This window comes from Tyto alba, unplaced genomic scaffold, assembly GCF_018691265.1.
Source record: "Tyto alba isolate M040663 unplaced genomic scaffold, T.alba_DEE_v4.0 Super-Scaffold_9, whole genome shotgun sequence".
Classification (NCBI taxonomy): Eukaryota; Metazoa; Chordata; class Aves; order Strigiformes; family Tytonidae; genus Tyto; species Tyto alba.
The window spans coordinates 1,980,301-2,000,998 of record NW_024881330.1 but is presented as its reverse complement, the minus strand read 5'-3'; the positions used below and the strand labels follow the sequence as shown (position 1 = coordinate 2,000,998).

General features: G+C 58.4%; 2 protein-coding genes across 3 annotated transcripts in view; both read right to left on the bottom strand.

Annotated features, from left to right (window-relative positions):
* Nucleotides 1–7,351: 7,351 nt before the first annotated feature.
* Nucleotides 7,352–10,181, bottom strand: MAFA (MAF bZIP transcription factor A). 2 transcript variants are annotated; one of them, XM_042786259.1, is made up of 3 exons: nt 9,874–9,957; nt 8,722–9,738; nt 7,352–8,279 (listed from the first exon to the last, which is right to left on the bottom strand). In XM_042786259.1, the coding sequence occupies exons 2-3, from the start codon at nt 9,582–9,584 to the stop codon at nt 8,189–8,191; spliced, it is 954 nt and encodes a 317-aa protein (XP_042642193.1). In that variant the 5' UTR covers nt 9,585–9,738; nt 9,874–9,957; the 3' UTR covers nt 7,352–8,188. The 2 variants fall into 2 exon arrangements, with proteins under 2 accessions (XP_042642193.1, XP_042642191.1); XM_042786257.1 differs by having other exon boundaries at nt 8,722–10,181.
* A 4,031-nt stretch (nt 10,182–14,212) lies between these two features.
* Nucleotides 14,213–20,698, bottom strand: part of ZC3H3 (zinc finger CCCH-type containing 3) — a 194,310-nt gene continuing 187,824 nt past the window's right edge. Inside the window, exons 12-13 of the mRNA XM_042785719.1 lie at nt 15,571–15,651; nt 14,213–15,389 (exon numbers count right to left, since the gene is read on the bottom strand). Coding sequence (XP_042641653.1) covers nt 15,358–15,389; nt 15,571–15,651 — 113 coding nt within the window. The 3' untranslated portion in view covers nt 14,213–15,357. The remainder of the gene's footprint in view (nt 15,390–15,570; nt 15,652–20,698) is intronic.

Genomic DNA, 20,698 nt, shown 5'->3' with positions numbered 1-20,698 from the left:
TGGCGAGGAAGATGATGGCCCAACCCCTCCATCTCTGTAGCCGTCAACTCCTCCAGCTACCAACATCATCCCCCAGACAGGCAGGATGAGACCCACAGGAGCAGGGGAAGAGCTGGTCCTACAGCGAGGTTGGCAGAGCGAGGCTCCCCCTTCGCCCTCCCCCGCCTCTCTTCCCTTCCCTTTATGCAAATTGAAAATAACAATTAGTTTATTTTTGCTTGTGCAAATTACAGCTCGCGCTCCCAGGGAGCAGACAGCTGCCAGGGCTGCGCTGAGCTGCGCCCCAGCCTCGGCCTGTCACATGAATAAATAACCTGGTGTTGGGGGGTGGGGAGGATGCTCTACCTGCCCCAACCCCCTTCTTCCTCCTGCTCTTATCCACGGAAAGGGAGGAAGTGAGGGGCGGGGAAAACCCGAGGATAATTAGGCACTAAGCTGATGACTTAATTGGGGAGCTCGGGCAGGCAGGGAGGAGGAGTTGGGGGGGCCAGCGCGGGGACGAAGGGATGCCTGGGTGTTGGGGATGATGGCACCGAGGAGAGCTGCACTGCATGGGCCAGCAAAAGGCCGTGGCTCATGGGACCTCGTCACCACCAGACCAGAGGACCGCCACTGTCCTTGCCTCTTCCACACTTGGCAATGCAGCGGGTTTGCCTATGCACACACGTGGATACGCATCCTGCACCCCATATCCAACCTCCTGCACCCCATGTCCCACCTCCTGTATCCCATATCCCATCTCTTGAACCCCATATCCCACCTCTTGTAGACCATATCCCACCTCCTGCACCCCCTATCCCATCTCCTACACCCCCTATCCCACTTCCTGCACCCCATATCCCACCTCTTGTACCTCATATCCCACCTCCTTCACCCCATATCCCACCTCCTTCACCCCATATCCCACCTCTTGTATCTCACATCCCACCTCCTTCATCGAATATCCCACCTCCTGCACCCCATATCCCACCTCCTGCACCCCATATCTCACCTCCTGCACCCCATATCCCACTTTCTGCACCCCATATCCCACCTCTTGTATCCCATATCCCACCTCTTGCACCCCCTATCCCACTTCCTGCACCCCATATCCCACCTCTTGAATCCCATATCCCACCTCTTGAATCCCATATCCCACCTCCTTCACCCCATATCCCACCTCCTGTATCCCATATCCCCTATCTCACCTCCTTCATCCCACATCCCACCTCCTGCACCCCACTACCTGCAGACACCTGCACAGTCACACATAGGTTTACGCACACGTGGATACCCGTGCACACACATGCAGGCAGTGATGGGTAGGGAGGAGCGAGAGCATCCAATAAATTGTTATCAAACAAGCCTGGAATGAGTTGACGCTGCTGGTTACTGTCAGTGTTGCATCCTCGCTGGAGTTTTTCCCGTTGGGGAAGGGTGGGCTGGGCAGTGCCGGGCTCCTTCTCACTCCTCACGCGTGATCCAGCGCTTCCGCTTCCTCCTGGAACAGCAACAGCCACTCCACGGTGCCCTGGCATAGCTCACACAGCCGCAGGGGAGCATCCCATAGCCCATAGCCCATAGCCCGTAGCCCATAGCCCATAGCCCATAGCCCGTAGCCTGTAGCCCGTAGCCCATAGCCCATAGCCCATAGCCTGTAGCCCGTAGCCCATAGCCCATAGCCCGCAACCCATAGCCCATAGCCAGTGGCCCACAGCCCATAGCCCATAGCCCATAGCCCATAGCCCATAGCTTGTAGCCTGTAGCTTGTAGCCCGTAGCCCATAGCCCATAACCCATAGCCCATAACACGTAGCCCATAGCCCGTAGCCCATAGCCCGTAGCCCATAGCCCGTAGCCCATAGCCCATAGCCCATAGCCCGTAGCCCATAGCCCATAACACGTAGCCCATAGCCCGTAGCCCATAGCCCGTAGCCCATAGCCCATAGCCCATAGCCCATGGACCATAGCCCATGGACCGTAGCCCATAGCCCGTAGCCCATAGCCCATAGCTTGTAGCTTGTAGCCTGTAGCTTGTAGCCCGTAGCCCATAGCCCATAGCCCACAGCCCGTAGCCCATAGCCCATAGCTTGTAGCCCATAGCTTGTAGCCCATAGCCCATAGCCCACAGCCCATAGCCCGTAGCCCATAGCCCATAGCCAATATCCCATAGCCCATAGCTTGTAGCCTATAGCCCATAGCCTGTAGCCCATAGCCCATACCCTGTATCCCATATCCCCTATACCCTATCCCATATCCCTTATTCCCTCTCCCACACCCCATATCCTATAACTCATATCCCCTATCCCCTCTCTCATATCCCCCTATCCCCTATTCCATATCCCATACCCCATATCCCACTTCCCATTTCCTATCCCCATCTCCTATTTGTCACATCCCTTATCCTGCATCCCACATCCCGCATCCCACATGCCATATCCCACTACCTGCATCCCACATCCAGTATTCTGCATCCTTGCATCCTGCATCCCACCTCCTGTACCTGCTCTCCCATATCCTGCACCTCCTGCATCCCATATCCCACCTCCTGAACCCGACCCCCATCTCCTGCATCCCACATCCAAAGTCCTGTATCGGTTCATCCTGAATCCCACCTCCTGCGCCCCATCTCCTGCATCCCATATCCCTCATCCCACCTCCTACATCTCACCCCCTATCCTTCATCCCACTACCAGCATCCCACCTCCAATGTCCTGTATCCATGCATCCTGCATCCTATAATAACCCACCTCCTGCATCCCATATCCCACCTCCTGCATCCCACATCCTTCATCCCACCTCCTGCATCCCACAACCTTCATCCAACACCCTGCATCCCATATCCCACCTCCTGCATCCCACATCCTGCATCCTACATCCTTCATCCCATATCCCACCTCCTGCATCCCATACCCCACCTCCTGCATCCCACATCCTTCATGCCACCTCCTGCATCCCATATCCCACCTCCTGCATCCCACATCCTTCATCCCATATCCCACCTCCTGCATCCCACCCCCCTACCCTGCATCCCACCACCTGCACCCCAACATCTGATCTCCTGTATCCCTGTATCCCGCAGCGCCATCATCCCTGGGCGAGGCCGACCCACCCGAAATCGAGGGGTTTGGGATCCAAACCCAGCGGTGCTCCCGGTCACGGGGTGCGTGGGGGTTTCCCTGTCGGGAAGGACCTCAGCTCCCGCCGGATCGGGGAGAGATCGGGGCAACAGGGATGCGCCGGCTGAGGGGAGGCAGAGGGCTCTGCATTTCTCCCAGCCGCAGGGACGAGCCGTGCAAGAGCCAAAGCAAGCGAGCCCACGAGCAAATGAGCTCTGTTTTGCTGAGATGCTGTGCGTGTATATATATATATATATATATATATATATGCATTTTTATATCTATATGTTTTTATATATGGTGAGCGAGGCAGTGTTTGGCTCCCAGGGATGTCGAGGAAGCAGCCAGGCCCGGATCACGGGAGGGAGGGAACGCGGAAAAAAACAAACTTTGGCCGAGCCAGAATATCAAGATCCTCTTGAGCCAAAAAATATCAGCTCCAACCCGAGCCCGGGCACGGCTCACAGCGTCATCCCCGAGGACGGTTCGTCAGAGCCAGCACCGAGGGCTTTTGATTTGTCGGGGAGGATTTATTTTGCCGGGAATCTTAATGAATTTACGCTTTTCGAGTGAACGGAGCCCCAACTTCATGCGTGCCCAGCAGCCCACCCCGCTTTCCTAACCATGATTTAATATCCCCGGGCTGGAGTTATCACGTTACCAAGATGTCGGGATTTGTAGGGAACAGGCTGCAGCGGTTCGGCGGCAAACCTGCCGGGTAGGAGCATCAATAATTGAGGAGGAATGAGCGAGGGGGTTACTTTGGTGATGCCGCATTGATCGGCCCGTTGCAGGTTTTCTGCCTGTTTGCAGAAACCCGGTTATCCGCAACGATCCAGCTAATCGTTATTTGGGGGTGGCGGTGGGTTGGGGGGGGGGGGGGTGTTTGTAACCGGTTCCCGGCACCCACGTGTGCTCGGGACAAGGTGCTCCGGGGTGCTGCTGGTTTTGGGACGGTGCATCCCCCCAAAATCATCCTTTTTACCTGCTGGAAAAGGGGGTGTAAAAATCCATCAGCGGCGAATGCTGGAGGAGTTTTGGCTGTTTCCCAGCCCAGCCATGTCCACGGCGCCGCCGAGCGCAGGCCGAGGCGCGAGTAAAGCTTGAAAATGGTTTTTAAAAAGCTTCGGCGGGAGGTTTGTCCCCACACCCCCCGCCCCAAGAACCAGCCACCCCTCGGGGGCTGCTGCTTTCACCCCCCAAAAGGCTGCCGGAGCTGGGGGGCAGAAGGTGCCCAGGGTGGGTGGAGGGGCTGCAGAGCCTCACAGGAGGGAACATGAGGTGGCTTAAGGTGCCACAACCCGCCCCCCCAAAGAGCAGCAACTGCCTGGGGAAGGGGCCTCCAACCCCCTCAGAGATCAGGAGGAAGGGAAAAAAAAAAAAAAAAAGAAAAAAAAAAAAAAAAAAAAGAATAAAAAAAGGTTTAAGAAGAGGTCAAAGCGACCCCAAAAACCCACGCACCCTCCTGGAAGGCGCAGCTGGGGCACGCCACGAACATCCGCAGCCCTGCAGCACGCTACACGGGTGGCACATGCTGACATGTCACCCTGCCCCATAACACACCACCCCCCCCGCCCCAAAAATAGGTGCCAACATGCTCTGACACATGCCGCTTCCCCCCCCCCCCCCCCCCCAACACGGCACAAACCCCGGGTCCTGCCGCGAAGGTCACCATAACGTGGCCACCCCAAAAGATGCTGCAAAAGCAAGCAGGGAGCACCCAAACACCCCCTCCCCAGCCCAAAGAGGGGGGGGGGACACTCACCTCTCCAAGCCCCAACAAGGAGACAAGTCATAAACCAGCCCCAGTGGGACATAAACAGCTTCAGTTTTTATTATTTATTCACCAAACAGGAGCACGGCCGGATCCAGGATAGCCACCCCTAGGCAGAGCTGGGAGCAGGTTGGGGTGATGGGGATTGTTGGGGGGGGAGGGGGGGGGGCCCCCACTGCACCCCAACAAGGGTAGAAGGGTGTGGGCTGTGCCCCCAAATCTCCCCAGGGAGCTGCTGTGAAATGGGGGTCCCCCGCGGAGGATCCACGGGTGGCAGGAACGCCCCGTGCCCTGCTCTGGCTATTCCCCTTTTTAGGGGATTTCCAGGAGGTGCTGGAAAATAAAAAATAAATCAGTGGGGAACAACAACAACAACAAAAAAATAATCACAGCCCTGCTCCCCCCCAAGCTGCCCTTGGAGGATTGGGGATGAAGGGGAAGGCATAACACCACAATCACCAAGATAATCTGTTCCTGGAGCAGCAACACAGCGAGACCCAGGTTGTATCCCACCCCCCCAAAAAAAATTATAAATCAAAGAGGAGGGGGACAGAGGGGCCAAGTGGTGCTGGGCACCGAGGAACGGGGGAAAAATCAGGGAAAACCCACTGCCTTTGCTCTGGGGGGAGGAAAAACGCAGCATGGGGCAGGAGGTGATTGCAGCTACCCCACGAGCATCGCAGAGAATCGCGCTGGACCCCGGGGTGAGACACCCCCCCCCCCCCCCCCCCCCGCCAAAAAAAATCCCTGCACAGCCCCAAATCCAGCTCTACTGCACTCAGGAAAGGGGGCACCAGCCTCCAGGGACACTGGGGACATGCCCACGGGGAGCACAGATCACAGCAGGAGGAAATAGATTGGGGGGGGAACCAAGGTCCTCGGGATAATTTGGGGAACGCCCCGGCCCCAACCCCCCCCTTTTTTCCCCTCCCCAAACTCTCCTTGTTTAGTCCAGTGCAGGCAGCTGGAAGTGCCCTCCCCCCCCAAAAAAAAATGTGCCAAGGAAGGGGCTGTTGGGAGGAAAAGTTGTGGATTAACCCACGGGGGAGCTGTGATTCACCCACCACCCACCCCCCCCCCCCCCAAAAAAAAGCCAAACAAACAAAAAAAACACCAAAAAACAACAGGCAGAGGGGGCAATGTCCTGCGAGAGGCTGCGCAGGCAGCAGGACAGGGTATGTTTATTTAGAGCCGGGTTTGCAAAGCTTCCCCAGCCCTAAATAAAAACAGGAATAAGGGGTAAACCCCCCCTTTCTGCCCAGCCCTGGCGCATCAGGAATGGGGGGGGGTCCTCTCCGTGCACCCCAGCTCCCATCCCCAAAACCGAGCCTGATACCAAGCCGAGCTCAGGCTGCTCGAAAACCCTCTGGACACAAAAACCAAGACACCCACAAGCCCAAAGCGGCTGAAGAAAACGGGAGTGAGGTCGGGGGGGTGCAAGGGGAAGCAGAACCAGAGGGCCCCCGGGGCCACCTGCACCCCCAAAAAACCCGGGGAGAGCTGGTCTTAGGTGGGGGGGGGTTGCAAAAGCACAGCAGCAATTTATGGAGGGCGGCAGGAGAAAACACACTGCAGCCAGCGTGGCGGGGCAGCTCCCGGCTTGGGCAAAAATAATATAGATTAAAAAAAAAAAAAATATATATATATATATATATGTGTAAAATGCCCAGAAATATGTTGGACCAAGGGCTGTATTGCAAATTGCCCCACTGAGAGCCCGGCCGGGGAAAGCTGCGAGCCATGCTCAGGCTTCCCAGCAGCGTGGAACAAACACTGGGGGATCTACCTCCCTGCAAATGGTCCCCCAAAACCCCCCAAAATTTGCAAAAATACCAACCCTAAAGCTTTCCTTTAGGGAAGGTGGGTGTTTGGTTTGTTTTTCCCCCCCCACTCTTCCTCCCTTAATTAAGAAGTCAAAAGGAAGAAGCCAAAAGGGGAAAGAAAAATTATTTATTACCGTTTAAAATCAAGCCAGCAGCTCACTGGGATGGTGTTGGAGAAGCTGGGACCAAACTGGATCCGGGCTGGGGAGGGGGGAAAAGGTGACTTTTTAGCAGCCACGGGGACGAAGGTCTCCACGGCGCCTTGGGACCCTCCGGCCGGGGAAAAAAACAAACACATAAAAAAAAAAAAAAGAAAAAAAAAAACACAACCACAAAAAAAACCCACAACACAATACCCAGCTGGAAAAAAGTAAAAATAATAATTAAAAAAAAAGGCAGGAAAAGTGAAAAGTCAGAGTTCAGTGGGGCTGAGTTGATGGTGGTCCCTGGCTCGCAAGTGATGGTCACCACTGGATTTATCCCGAGCCCCCCCCGAGCCCCCCCACGCCGCGACCCCTCGCCTGGCGGGAGCTCGGGGAAGGTTTCGCATCCGTCCCGGGACTCAAAGGGAAGAAGCAGCAAACCCCCCAAACGAAACGGCGATTCTGTGGGACCCCCCCCCCAACCCCCCCAGTTGAGAGAAAACCCGACCCAGGCTCTAGTTGAATATAAGTTTTTATCTTGATGCAACATCGTTAAAACCGTCACAAATCGAAACAACAGGTCGTTAAAAACGCTTCGCACGATCAGTACCTAAAATGCACCAGGCTCCCGAGCTCGCTTTATCCGCAAGACCCTTGTGTTTCCCCCATGATTTTTTTTTTCTTTTTATGGTTTTTCTTTTTTAAATAAGCAACTTGTTAAAAAAACAAAACAAAACAAAACAAACCCGCTCCTCCACGCAGGATCAGCCCCACTTTTGCTCCAAGCACAATTGCACGATTTCTTATTATTTTTTTTACTTTTTTTTTTTTTTTTTGCGCAAGAAATAATGTGCATTTTCTTTCCTTCTTTCGACATCGAGGTTAAAATAATATTCCGTTTCCCGAGGGTTAATAAATAAATCTGGTGCATAGTGAGATAGCAGCCAACCGTTTGCAGTCCATATATTACTATATTGCCTTTCAGGTCACCCTAGAATTGTTACCTCTCCCCCCCACTATTTTTAAGAGCATAGATAATTTTAAATCTCTATAAAACAGTATTATTTAACCCAATTGATTCCTGTATATAGTGCATTCGGCTTCTTCCCAACATCGTTAAATTAACTCGGATATTATTTGCATGCTATTACATACAAACTTTTAAGACTCGTGTATTTTTTTTTCTTTTCTAAAGGATTTTGGTTGTTTTTTTGTTGTTTTTTTGTCTTTTTTTTTTTTTTTTCGTAAATCACCAAGCAAAATATAGGCTCAAGGGAAAAAAAAAAAAAAAAAAAGGCAGAAAACTAACTAATTTCTACATATTTACAAGGGTGAATAAGTTAAATGTGGCTCAGGTTTGCCGGCCGGGAGGGGTTGCGGGCGGCGGGGCCGGGCAGGGCGCAGCGCTGCCGGGGCCCCCCCCGGATGATCCGTGGAGACCCCTTGGAAAAAAAAAAAAATAATAATAATAAAATCGGGGGAAAAACACGCAGGATAAGAGGTGGGGGGGGGGGGGGGGAAGCCACCTGGATGGCGCTGATGCTCTGGGAGGGGAGGGGGGCTGCGCGCCGTACACGTCCCGCATGCAGGCTGGCTCCAGGTGTCCGTGTGTCCCCCCCCCAGTACCCCGGGACCCCCCACTCCGAGTCCCGATGGATTTGAGGAGGGGAGGGGGGATGGTGAGGGTTCAACTTCCCTCCTCCCCAAAAATTTCAGTGGTGGGGGGGGGGGGAAAAAAATATTATTATTATTATTTTTTTTTTTATATACAAGCCGAGGATTTGCTCTCTCTACGTGGAGGGGTGGGGAGAGGAAAAAGGGGAACCCCTCCACCACCAACCCCCCCCCCCCCCCCCCAAATCCCTCCCTGGGTTTACGGCTCACATGAAGAAGTCGGCGGCGGGTTTGGGGGCGGCGGATGGGGAGGGCTCCCTTGGGAAACCCCGGCCGGCTAACTTTTCGTATTTTTCTTTGTACAGATCCCTTTCCTTGGCCAAGCGGGTCACCTCCTGCTTGAGCTGCTCCACCTGGCTCTGGAGTTGACATTTCTCGTTCTCCAAGATGTGCCGTTGCTGGACCCGCTTGTAACGGCAGGATTGAGCGTAGCCCCGGTTCTTCAAGGTCCTCCTCTTCTGCTTGAGGCGGATCACCTCCTCCTTGCTGAAGCCCCTCAGCTGCCGGTTCAGCTCCCGTACCGACATACTCACCAACTGATCGTCGGAGAAGCGGTCCTCCAAGCGCAGGTGGTGATGGTGATGATGGTGATGGCCGGGATGGTGATGGGCGGCCGGCGGGAGCTCCTCACCACCGAAAGGTTGAGGTCGGAAAGGCTCGTAACCTTGATGGTGATGGTGATGATGGTGAGGGGCACCGATCAACGCTTCCACCGCGTCCTCCGGCGTCAGGTTGAGAGCTTCGGGATTGAGGTGATGCTGGTAACCCGACATCCAGTACAGCTCCTCCAGCTGCGGTTTGGAGCCCAGCGAGGCGGCGGTGGTAGTTGGGGGGCCGGGGGCCGGTTGCCCACCGGGACTCGGGGCGCAGAAACTGGGCGAGGAAGGCACGGAGGAGCAGGGCGTGCTGAGCGGGGTGGAGGAGAGGGAACCGGCGGGCAACCGGTGGCACAGCCTCTCCGCTTCCGCCGGTTCCTTCTTCACCTCGAACTTCATCAGGTCGAAATCGTTCACGTACTCGATGGCGAGGGGGCTGGTGGGCAGCTCCGCGCTCATGGCCAGCTCCGAGGCCATCTCAGTCCATGGAGGGACCGGGGGGCGATCCCCCGGGCACCGCCGCTCACCGAGGGCTGGGGGGGGGGTGGTCCCCGACGGGGCTCCGGGAGCTTCCGACGGGGCTTCGTCCGCGCTGCAACCGGTTGCCCCCGACGGGGCTTCGCTCCCGGGGGTCAGCCGGGCTCCGGGAGCCTCCGACGGGGCTTCGCTCCCGGGGGTCAGCCGGGCTCCGGGAGCCTCCGACGGGGCTTCGCTCCCGGGGGTCAGCCGGGCTCCGGGAGCCTCCGACGGGGCTTCGCTCCCGGGGGTCAGCCGGGCTCCGGGAGCCTCCGACGGGGCTTCGCTCTCCGGTTCAGCCGGGCTCCGGGAGCCTCCGACGGGGCTTCGCTCTCCGGTTCAGCCGGGCTCCGGGAGCCTCCGACGGGGCTTCGCTCTCCGGTTCAGCCGGGCTCCGGGAGCCTCCGACGGGGCTTCGCTCTCCGGTTCAGCCGGGCTCCGGGAGCCTCCGACGGGGCTTCGCTCTCGGGGTTCAACCAGGCTCCGGGAGCCTCCGACGGGGCTTCGCTCCCGGGGTTCAGCCGGGCTCCGGGAGCCTCCGACGGGGCTTCGCTCTCCGGTTCAGCCGGGCTCCGGGAGCCTCCGACGGGGCTTCGCTCCCGGGGTTCAGCCGGGCTCCGGTAGCCTCCGACGGGGCTTCGCTCTCCGGTTCAGCCGGGCTCCGGGAGCCTCCGACGGGGCTCCGCAGCGGGCTCCGGGGCCGGTCGTTCTCCCCACGCCGCCAGCGGGAAGCGGAGCCCCGTGGGTGCGGGACCGGGCGCTCTCCAGCCCGGCTCGGTGAGACGCGGAGTGGGGCGGGGAGGGGTTGTTGGAGGAGGTGGGGGGGGGGGGGGGGGGAAGGAAAAGAAGCTCCGCCGCTGCCCGCGGCCGGTTCCCCAATGGCGAGGAGCAGGCAGCGCCCTGCCCGCCCCTTCCTGCCCGCCCTGGCACCTGCCCCAGCCCCACCTCCCCGGGCTGCGAGCCTTCTCCTGCCCTCCTCTTCCTCCTCCCCTCGGACACAGCGCCCTGGGGACCGCGGGGGGGGGGGGGGGGGGGGATCCCGCACCCCCAGCCCGTGCTCGGCGCTGCCGCTGCCGGGCGGCTGAATGGAGCCCGGCGCTTTATATACGGGGGAAACGCGGCCCGGCCACGCCTTTTAAGGCGGGTTCAGTCCCTTTCCGCCTATCAGAGAAACATTTTCCCGTCTCGATTTGCATATCCCCATGGCAACGCCCCGGGGCGGCTGTCAATCTTCGGCGGGGAGAGGGTTCGGCAGCCCCTTTGGGGGGGGTGGAGTGGGGGGGTGTGTGTTGTCCCCCATGTGCCTTCACCCCCGCAGCTCCCACCAGCCACCCCGGCCCCAAGCCGGGCTGAGGAAAGAGTGAGGAAAAATCGACCAAAAAAAAAAAAAAAAAACCAAACCCAAACAGAAAAACTCTTAATTTTCTCCCAAAGAAACGGGAAAGAGCCAAAACGGGGATTATTGAGCCCAAATCGGCTGAGACCCCCCACGGCTTCCCACTCCCCTGAGGATGCCAAGCAAGACTTTTGGGGGTGCAGCCCCTTCCCCACCTCGCTTTTCCCAGGCGGGAGCAGCCCAACATCCTTCCCAGGGCACGGCGAGCGCCCACCACCCTTGCAGAAAGAAAAATATATATGTGTGTTTTGGGGGACTTTGGTTTGTTTTTGTTTTTGGTTTTTTTTTTGGGGGGGGGGGGATGTTCCCACAAGCCTCCACCGGGCCTGGATGGGTTTCGCCGCTGCTTTTTTTTGGCTTCGTGCGACAAGGAGGTGACATCCCCCCCGCCTGGCACGTGGCGGGGAGCGTCCCCAGCTCGAGGACGAGGTCCTGGGGTGTGGAAAAGAAACGCGGGGGGGTGTGGGGGGGTGCTCAGCCCGGCGCAGGATGAAGCCCTTGGTCTGGATGCGGCCGCGCTGGCTCCGAGCCCTGCCACCTCGTGGTTGCTGCAGCTGCAGCACAAGAGGGAGGAGGATTTTTGGGGTGCTCGGGCCGGATTTGGGATTAACACCGGCGCGAGTGTTGGAAGGGAGGGAGACGGGACACACAGGACAGGGACAGGGACAGAGCTCGGGGGGGTCAGGGGTAGCGTGGGGACACACACAGAGGTGGGGGGTGGCGCACAACAGCACCCTGGTACAGCTGTTCCCCACGCCAAGGTGGGAAACTGAGGCACGGGGCAGTCGCCGTCGAGTTGTCCCATGGAACCTCGAGGGATGACCGGCTTCACCCCCCCCCCCCCCCCCCCCCGGGGCTGTCGGATCCCATCCACCATGTAGCAACCCCCCCCCCTCGTGTTCCATTACATCCCAGTCCGGCTGCATCTTGGCCAAATGGGATGGGGGGGCGTGGGGTGGTGAGGGGTGAAGGGGGGGGGTGAGGGGTGAAGGGGGGGGGGTGACAGTCCCCTCACCCACCTGATGGCCAACCCCTCTTGGGGGACGCCTGCCCTCCACAGGTGCTAACCCGCTGTTCAAAACCTGAGATTAATCAGGAGAAATTAATGCAAAAATGCTTTGAAGGGGGGGGGGGGACACAACCCCCCATCCCGCTGCATCCCCAGCAATTAAAACCCCACATCGTTTCTTTTGCTGGCTCTGGAGGACTTGAGGTGCTTGTTGTCCCCCTTTTTCCGTCCTTCTCAAGGTAAAACTGAGACTGGGCAGATGGGGGGGGTTGTGTGTGTGTGTGTCCCCCCCCTCAGGGAGGGTCACGGATGCAGGCAAAGCCCCACGTGTGTCCCCCGGGATCCCGGTGATGCTGGAAATTATCCCACATTGGATAACCTGGGACACGCATATCCCATATTAGAGACCCCAAACTTGGGCAGGCGATAATGGGGACACCCCCCACCCCCCCCCACGCTGCAACCTGAGGGAGGGGGACAAAAAAAAAAGGCTAAACCGGGCATCTTGATGCTTTTGCGAGAAAACCCTTTTACACCGGGTGTTTTTAACCCTTATTTGCGTAACCGCGGTGACCCCCGAGTGTGGGGGAATCAGCGGGATGTTGGGGGGGCCCGCCCTGGGAACCACCTCCCCGCCCCCAGTTCCGAGCTGTTCGCACCTTGGGGGGGGGGGTGGGTGGGTGGAAACCCGGCCCCCCCCCTCAGCAGCTGCCACCCACGATGGGACAGGAGCCACGGAGGGATTAGGAGCGGGCTGGGCTCCAACGGGGCTGTCGCTCCCCTGAGACAACACCCCCCCACCCCCCCCCCACCCCCCACCCCCCAAATTTGTGGTATTTTTAGCGGGGTGGCTGGGGGAGCGCGGCCGGGCCCCGTGGCATGTCCCCAGCCCTCCCCGCCACACCGAACCGGTCATCTAAGTTTACTCGCAGGCGGGTCGGGTGACATAACCAGGTTGGTGGCCGCGGGATGGCAGCGGGATGGCGTCACTTTTTTGTTTTTAGAGCTCCTGCGCCCCACCTTTAACCCTTGGAGCGGGGCCGGGCGCTGCCTCAGTTTCCCCGGTTGGTCGATACCGACGTCCAGCGCCCAGGCTGGCGGGTGCTTGGTGGCTTCGGGGAGCCCCTCGTGAAAAACGTCACCCCCGCGCCGCGGCCCCCTCCGGCAACCGGTGGGTCCCAGCTTGGTGACGTCCCGCCAGCAGCCGCCGCACGAAGCCGGGATGATTTGAGGAGGGGCGGGGGGGGGGAAAAAAAAAAAAAAAAAAAAAAAAAAAGAAAAAAAATCACGCAAAGAGGGTGCTGGGACCACTTAGGGGCACCGAGGAGGAGGAGGGCAGGGGACAGCCACCACCTTGGTGACAGAAAAATGTTGCTAGCCCGGCAGGCGACCAAGAGCTGTGCCAGCAGCACCCACGGCAGAGGATTTTCCAGGAAATGTTGACGCTGCCATCCAGAAATGCCATCCCCCCCCCCCCCCCCCCCCCCCCGCCACCCAAGGCACGTCCTTGCTGGGGCCGCGGGCCAGCCCAGCCACGCACCCACCGCCCCCCCCCCAGCATCCCCAGTTTCACTGGGAGGTTGGATCAAACCCCCCCCCCGCCCCCCGCAGAGGGGCCCATCACCGAGGCGTCGTGGCTGTTGGCAGCAGCACCGAGGTTGGCGTTCGGGGGGGGGGGAACCCACCGGGGGCTCGGCGACACCTCTCCAGGGGCCGCGTTTATCCCTGCTCAGAAATTAATCACCCCCAAGCAGCGCTTTAACGACAGCCGGCAATAAATTACAATCCATCCCCGGGAAGGGAGCAGCGGTGCCGGTGGGCGGTGGAGCCGCGGGTCTGGGCGAGCTGCTCGTTGCCTCGTTTAATTAGCGCAGCGCGGAGCCTTAAACCCCGTTAGCTCGCTAATTAGGGCCCCGCGGCCACGGGAAGCGCGGAAACTCCCGGCCACCATCACCCCGCACGAGGACTCGCAGCATCGTCATCACCTCCAAGGTGATTTTTAGTGATTTTTTTTTTTAAGGAAACCACCATGCGAAGAAACATCCTTTCTGGGTAAAGAGGAGAGGAGGGGGGAAAAGTTTTAATAATTCGAGACTCGAAAAGATTTGGGGAGCAGAGCGGCCCGTCAGCTGGCTCCTCGAGGGAATGTCCGTGCTGAAAAAAAAAAACAGCAAAGCCACGCTCTGACCGGGCATCCCGGGGGGAGAAATGCTTTATTTACATATCAAAACGTACAGGTTAATAAAAGACATTTAATATCAAGGGAGACGGCGAAGTTTTTATTAAAAAAAAACAGCTCGCTGGCCACACACTGGGATCTGAGGGGTAGCGGTGGGGTGGGACCTCGCGATGGTTGGGGGGGGGGGGGGGGGGGGGGATACTGGGGACACAGCCGCCCCCCCCAACTGGTGCCCCCCGACCCCTCGGGGACAAGAGGGGACAAGACCCCTCTGTGGGGGGGGGGGGGCGGGAGGAGAGTCACCTGGCTTTGCTCCTGTTTGGATTTGGAGTGACACCCCCGCCTCCCCCAACCTCTAAAAACCCCCCGAAGAATTGATTTGGGTCCCGTCCCCCCCCCCCAAAAAAAGGAGGGAGCAAGAGGGGAGAGGTGGGGGGTTCAGGGCGCAACGGGCCACGCCGGTGTGCCGCAGGAGCGTTTGGTGGGAGCTCAAAGCTGCTCCCAACCGCCGTTTCCACTCTCTGCACGTGGCTCCACTCTGAGAAATCCTCCCCAAACCAAGGGGATGGAGCTGGGGGGGGGGGGATGCAGGTGGCCTCTTGGCCCCGGGGCGACGGGGGCTGAGGCACGCTTTCCACCCCCCGACACGGTGCCTTGCCCCCAATATAGCGGCTGACTTGGCTGCGAGCACGTCGGGCGACGGCATGAAGCTCCTCAAGGGTCCCCGTGTCACCTCGTGTCCAGGACAGCAGAGCGGCGATGCGCGGGAGGATTGATGGGGATGGGACCCCCCCCCACCCCCCCCACCCCAACCCCCCAGCCCCACCACGAGCCGGGCGGCCGGGCTTGCCTTCGATAAACTGGCTGAAAAGAGAATTCATCGGCCAGTTAAAATATTTCAAACGAAGCTGCTTCCCTGCAGGAACAGGGGGGGCGCGTTTCCCCCACCCGGCTTCCTTGCCAAAATGATGTTCTGGAAAAGCAAGATGAGGAGCTGGGGTGGGGGGTGGGGGGGGGGCGGGTGGAGGCGGGGGGGACCACGTTTGGCCACGGGGGCCGCGTTTGGCCGCGGCGTCCTGAGGTAGGGGCCAGGTCGCGCCCGGCTCTGCGGTTCCTGAGCTGGTCGGCTGTCACGGATTGGGGGTCTCGCTCACAGCCGGGGTTTGATTTGCAGCTTTTTTCCTGGAGGGAGGAAAAGAAAAAGCGACGGCGGCGGGAGGTGGGCGACTCACACCTGGACAACCCCCCCCCCCCCCCCCCGGGGGCTTCTGCTCGCCCGGCTGCGGTGGGTTAACGCACCGGAGACGGACACGGGCACCGGGGGTGGGCCCCCCCGCGCCCTGGCAGCGCCCACCGCCCTCACCTCTGCCACCCTCCTCCAGGCGGGTGTTTTCGGAGTCCCGCGAGGACGCCGGCAGCAAATTCCTCTTCCATTTGGGGCCGCCTGGGAGCGGAGAGGAAGAAAAGTGGCGAAAAGTCATCGAGGTTGGCTCGGGGCGCTTGGGAAAACCCGCAGGGCGCAAGCGCAGGAGCACCCTGACCTCCGCCTGCACCCGCGGCCCCGGCCCTTTGTGCTTCAAGGGTGGGAAAAAGGAATAAAAGCGGCCCCAGAGGGCACGGTGCTGGAGATGAGAAGGGTTAATTAGTGAGCAAACGCGAGAAAAAATAAACGAGCCCACCTAATTAGAAGCCGGGCCTTCCGCCCTGAAGCCCGCGGGGATGGTTGTGGCTCCCCCAGTGCCCTGCCAGCTCGCCGGTGGGGACACACGTGTCCCCAACGTGGTGCTTAGCCTGGTTTTGCTGCCCCCGTGGCTCTTTCCGCAGGCTTTTGGGGGAGAGTTGGTCCCTTTTGGGGTGTGGACGTGTCTCCCCGCGAGCCCGGAGCTGATTGTCCCCGCCTCGGCTCTGGCTGGATGGTTCCTCGAATCCCTGAGCACCCTCAGCGCCCCGCGAGGCGCTCACAGGTCCCTTCCCACCGCAGAGCAGCGAGTCTCCTGCAAAATCCCTGAGTTAAGGGTGTAAAAAGGGAAACAAAAAGTCGCCAAACCTTCAAATTGCAGCAGGTGGTGAGCATCACGACCTGCCCTGGGGCCGAGTTGGAGCAGGGATGAGCGGAGCACCGGCAAGCGAGAGGTTAACTCATCCTCAATGCTCTGGCCATGCCTGATGGCCATCCAACCACCCCCGAGATGCTCCGGGCGATGAGTTCTGCTTGCTGGAACACCGTGTCTGCCCCAAAACGAGGGTCCCAGGCACTTGTACAAAGCTGAGACGCCGCGAAGCGCCTCCGGGAGTTGACGTCTTTGCGGGACGAGCCCGGGCACATCCCAGGGTCCAGGATGGACGTCGTGAAGCCCTCCTCCATTTCACCCGCGACGCCGGTGTCTTGGGGTTGAGTGAGTGGTGGGGTTTTTTGTTGGGTGGCAGGGGAGGGGGGCTGCAGGGACAACCCCCTGTGAGAAGCTTCTCGGAGCTCCCCCAGCTCCACGTCAGCTCCACTTGTGTTTGGGAAATTGAGCCAATCGGCTGCGCCTCTGTGATAACGTATTTAAGAAGGGACGTGGTGACGGGCAGGGGGACTGGTGAGGAGGAGTTGCTGCAGCTGTGTGAACACCAAGGTCAGTGGAGGAACAGAGGAAGAAAGGAGGGGGGAGGTGTGCCGGAGCAGAGACCCCGCTGTATCCTGTGGGGAGATGGCAGGGTGGCCCCCCTGCTGCCGCCCATGGAGATCTATGGTTGAGCAGACACCGATTTATGGTCTGTGGCTTCCGCCTGGATGATCAAGGTGCTATGACTGAAGAAGGCCGGGGTCTTGTGGGAAAAAGTAGCCCCCGCTGCCGCAACTCAGTGCTGGGAGGATTGCAGCATGTGGGGGTGTCCCACGCCGGAGCAGCTCGGGAAGGGCTGCAGCCCGTGGGAGAGAGAGACTCCTGCGGAGGACTGTCTGCTGGGAGAGGGGGACCACGCTGCAGCAGGGGGAACAAATTCCAGAAAGCTCCCCCCCCCTCCGAAGATGGAAGAAGCAGCAGCACTGCCTGCACCCCCCATTCCCTGCCCCTGCACCACTGGGGGAGGAGGTAGAGATATCGGGAGCAGAGCTGAGCCCGGGAAGAAGGGAGGGGTGGGGGGGAAGGTGTTCTCAAGACGTGGCCATGCTTCTCACTGCCCTACTCTGCTACGTGTTGTTAGTGTCTGTAATAAATGTGTGGTTTCTGTCCTTCCCCTAACGAGTCTGCCTTTTGCTCGTGACCACCTGTGGTGGTTGGCCGCTAACCCGGATTGTGAGAAACATCGGTGTGATTCGTGTCAGGATGGAATACGGTGTGATAAGTGTAATTGTTGTATTCTGTGCGGATCTGAACCGAATTGGGATGGCTATTAACCTATATAATAACTGCGATGAACGTTGGAATCAAATCGAGAACGGGTGGGAATATAAAATGTGCCTTTTGCTTGGGGCAATGTAACCACCGCCCTAAAACCCGCCGCCCCCCCCCCCCAACTCAGAGCTGATGCAACAGCTGCTTAGAAAAAGCCCCCCGAAAGCTGAGACCCCGAGACTTTCGAAGGATCCAATAAGAGGAAAGCGCGCCGAGAGGTGGACACCTTCAGACTTTCAAAGGATCCAACGGGAGGAGGACGCGACTCCAACAATTCAAGTAACCCGACAGAAGAGGAGCAGGACGACTATCTGATGGGAAGAGATTGGTCGAGATGCTTGTGAAAGAGTGAAAAAGACCCCGCTTTTAGAACTCGTGCGTGCGTTGCGGGCAGAGTTGCGGCTCTCCGCGCACCCAGCGCTGCTTTGCCTATTGCTTCTCACCCTGAATTCATTAAACCCTAAGAAAACGATCCGCTTTTTTCATAAAGGTTGGCTTCGATCATTTATGTCAGGATCAAACCACTACAGCCCGACGCACCTTTCCGTGGTTTCTCCTCTTTTCCCCAACCCTGAAGGATGCGGAGAGGGGGTTCTGGGGTTTTTACCTACCAGACTAATGCGTGGGCAGGAGAGCGGCGGCCACTTGGCCAAGAAGACATCGACAGGAACGCGGACGGGAAAAGGAGGAGGTTTCCCAGAATAAAGGACCCACAGCTTGTCGAGCGATGAGGTTCAACGGGAAAAGTCCCCTCTTACTCGGGATTACAGGAGGTGGGAGATGTTCAGGAAGAAGGTGGGAGGGAATCCAGCCCCAAGCCCCTCCGGGCGCACATGTTCCGCGCGAGCTGAACCCAACGTGCTCAGGTTCCTGCAAAAACCCGGCCGCCGGCTCCCAAACGCCCGCCGCCCAGCGCGGAGCCGGGACCACGGGCACCTTCGTGCAGCCCCGAAAGCCCGAAGGAGAAGGTTTTGGGGCAGGGGAGGCAGGAGGGGTGAGGACCCCAAGCAGCACCCGACGCCGGGGAGTCACCGAGAGTTTGTCTTTGCTTTTAAACTTGGCGTAAACAAACTTGCGCGGCGTCTACGCCGTCGTGGCAGTGATACATAGCTTTTGAGCTAATTTATGTAAAATAAAGAGGGCTCATTTAGCACCTTTCCACCCTTAATATAACACCCATATATCAGAGGGCTGCACGGCAGCCACGATGGACTCGGCTATTAGTCACCGGCGACGCAGCCGAATCCGGCTCTGGGGAATGGCAACACCGAGCAGACGCCCATCGCACCGCGCTCGGCCTCTGACCACCCTCCGAATTTTCCAGCTGGCCCCACGTATCCCTTTTGCATCGAGCCAGATGTTTGTTTGGTTGTTTTTTTTTTTTTTCCCAGCCTGGAATTTCCAAATCCTGCCCCGGAGTTGCTGTAATTCGGGTCCAGCAGAGCTGCTGCCCATCAAGCCCAAGGGGTCAAAATCAGCATCTCCTCGTTCCTGCCCCACCGGCAACCGCGGCCCCGATCCAACGGGGACGGTGAAAACGCCTCAATTCCCCCCAGATGAGCTGGGGAAAATCTCATGAGCTAATATCCACGCAGTGGCACGAACCCCGTGCTTTGCAATTCAAAGCAAATATGATTACAGAAGTAGAAATATAGATTTCTTTCTTTTGGGGAGAGAAAAAAAACCCAAGGTGATATTTAAATCGACCGTAATTAGCTTCCCGACTTCGGGACAGGGTTGCGTGGGGCCAAGATGCTTTCAGAGCGTCCCTGCCTTATTTCAAGCATATTCCTCCAAAAACTGAGGAGGGGAATAATGAAAGAAGCCGGAAATAGGTTGTAAAAGGACTAAACGAGTCCAGTTTCTCACCCCGGACGGAGGAGGTGCTGCTTCTGGAAAGGATGGAGCAATGGGTGCGGCAAGCACCGCATCGCAAAACGCCCCCCCCCCCCCCCCCCCCCCGCAGTGAAAGCTGGGTGGGGCCGTGGGGGGGGACCTGGAAAAAACAGGGGTGTCACTTAACCCACTCCAGCAAACGAAAATATATTTTCCGCTTTTGTGCATGGGAGATCCTGCAAATGGCGTGATCAATCTTGGGCCGCATCTCGCGCGCCTTCACTCTCTCCAACCCCCTCCCCCCCCCCGCCCCTTTCTCCTCTGCATTTCGGCAGCTGCACAATCCATCTTCCAGGAACCAGGTATATAATTTCTAGTTAGCGAAAGCCGGGCTCAGAAACCCCTTTTTCATTACGATGATTGAACTGCTTCCAAAGAGAAGAACCGGGGCTGGATCACGAGCTCTCCGACGAAAGCCGGGCGGCTTTTGCTGAGCTTGTCAGCCTCGCTGGAGAATGAGGACTTCCAGCGCTCTTCCTCCTGATGAAAATCAACATTTATTTTGCCTAAGCCTAAGAAGGTGTCAGGCAGACAAGAGAAACTTGCCGCTCTTCACGAGGAGAAGGAAAGGAAAAGAAGGAAATCTAATAGAAATATATTATCAAGTCCGAGGAGTGGACAGTGCAGTAAATCACGCTTCAGGTGGCACCATTATATTTTTCAATAAAACCTGGCCTTCCCCCAGACGCTGCCGAGCCGAGCGGCTCCAGCTGCACCCGACGGGCAAGTGAAAACAAAATTTGTTTCATCCAGATGCTGATACACGGGGATTTAAAGGTGGGGAATCCCCTCGGCTGGCGGGGGGGATAAAAGGAGGTGGGTCTGGTCCTTCTCCCCAAATCATCTCCCTGCCCACCGCTCCTGACAGGTTTAAAAAACGGCTTTTCTTCCCCCGCTGGGAGGCAGCTGGGGAGAGGGAAAGTGGCTGGAGACGCCCCACGTCACCGGGGGAAGATGCTCGAGCCCCGAAGCCAAAGGGATGCCGGGGCAGTCGGCTCGCTTGCAGCTTTCCCAACTCCACCATCCAGCTGTAAAAAGCGTTTCCGGAGGGAATTCCGCTTATATTGATGATTTCCCTTCCCGACCAACCTCCAGCCCGATGGGATGTTTGGTCTCCGTCGCTCTCCCGATGCTGCCAAGGGGTTTCGTCCTCTCCTGCCTCCAACCAGGCTCCAGGAAGGGGCTTCACGTGGGGCGCGCTACCCCCCCCAGCCG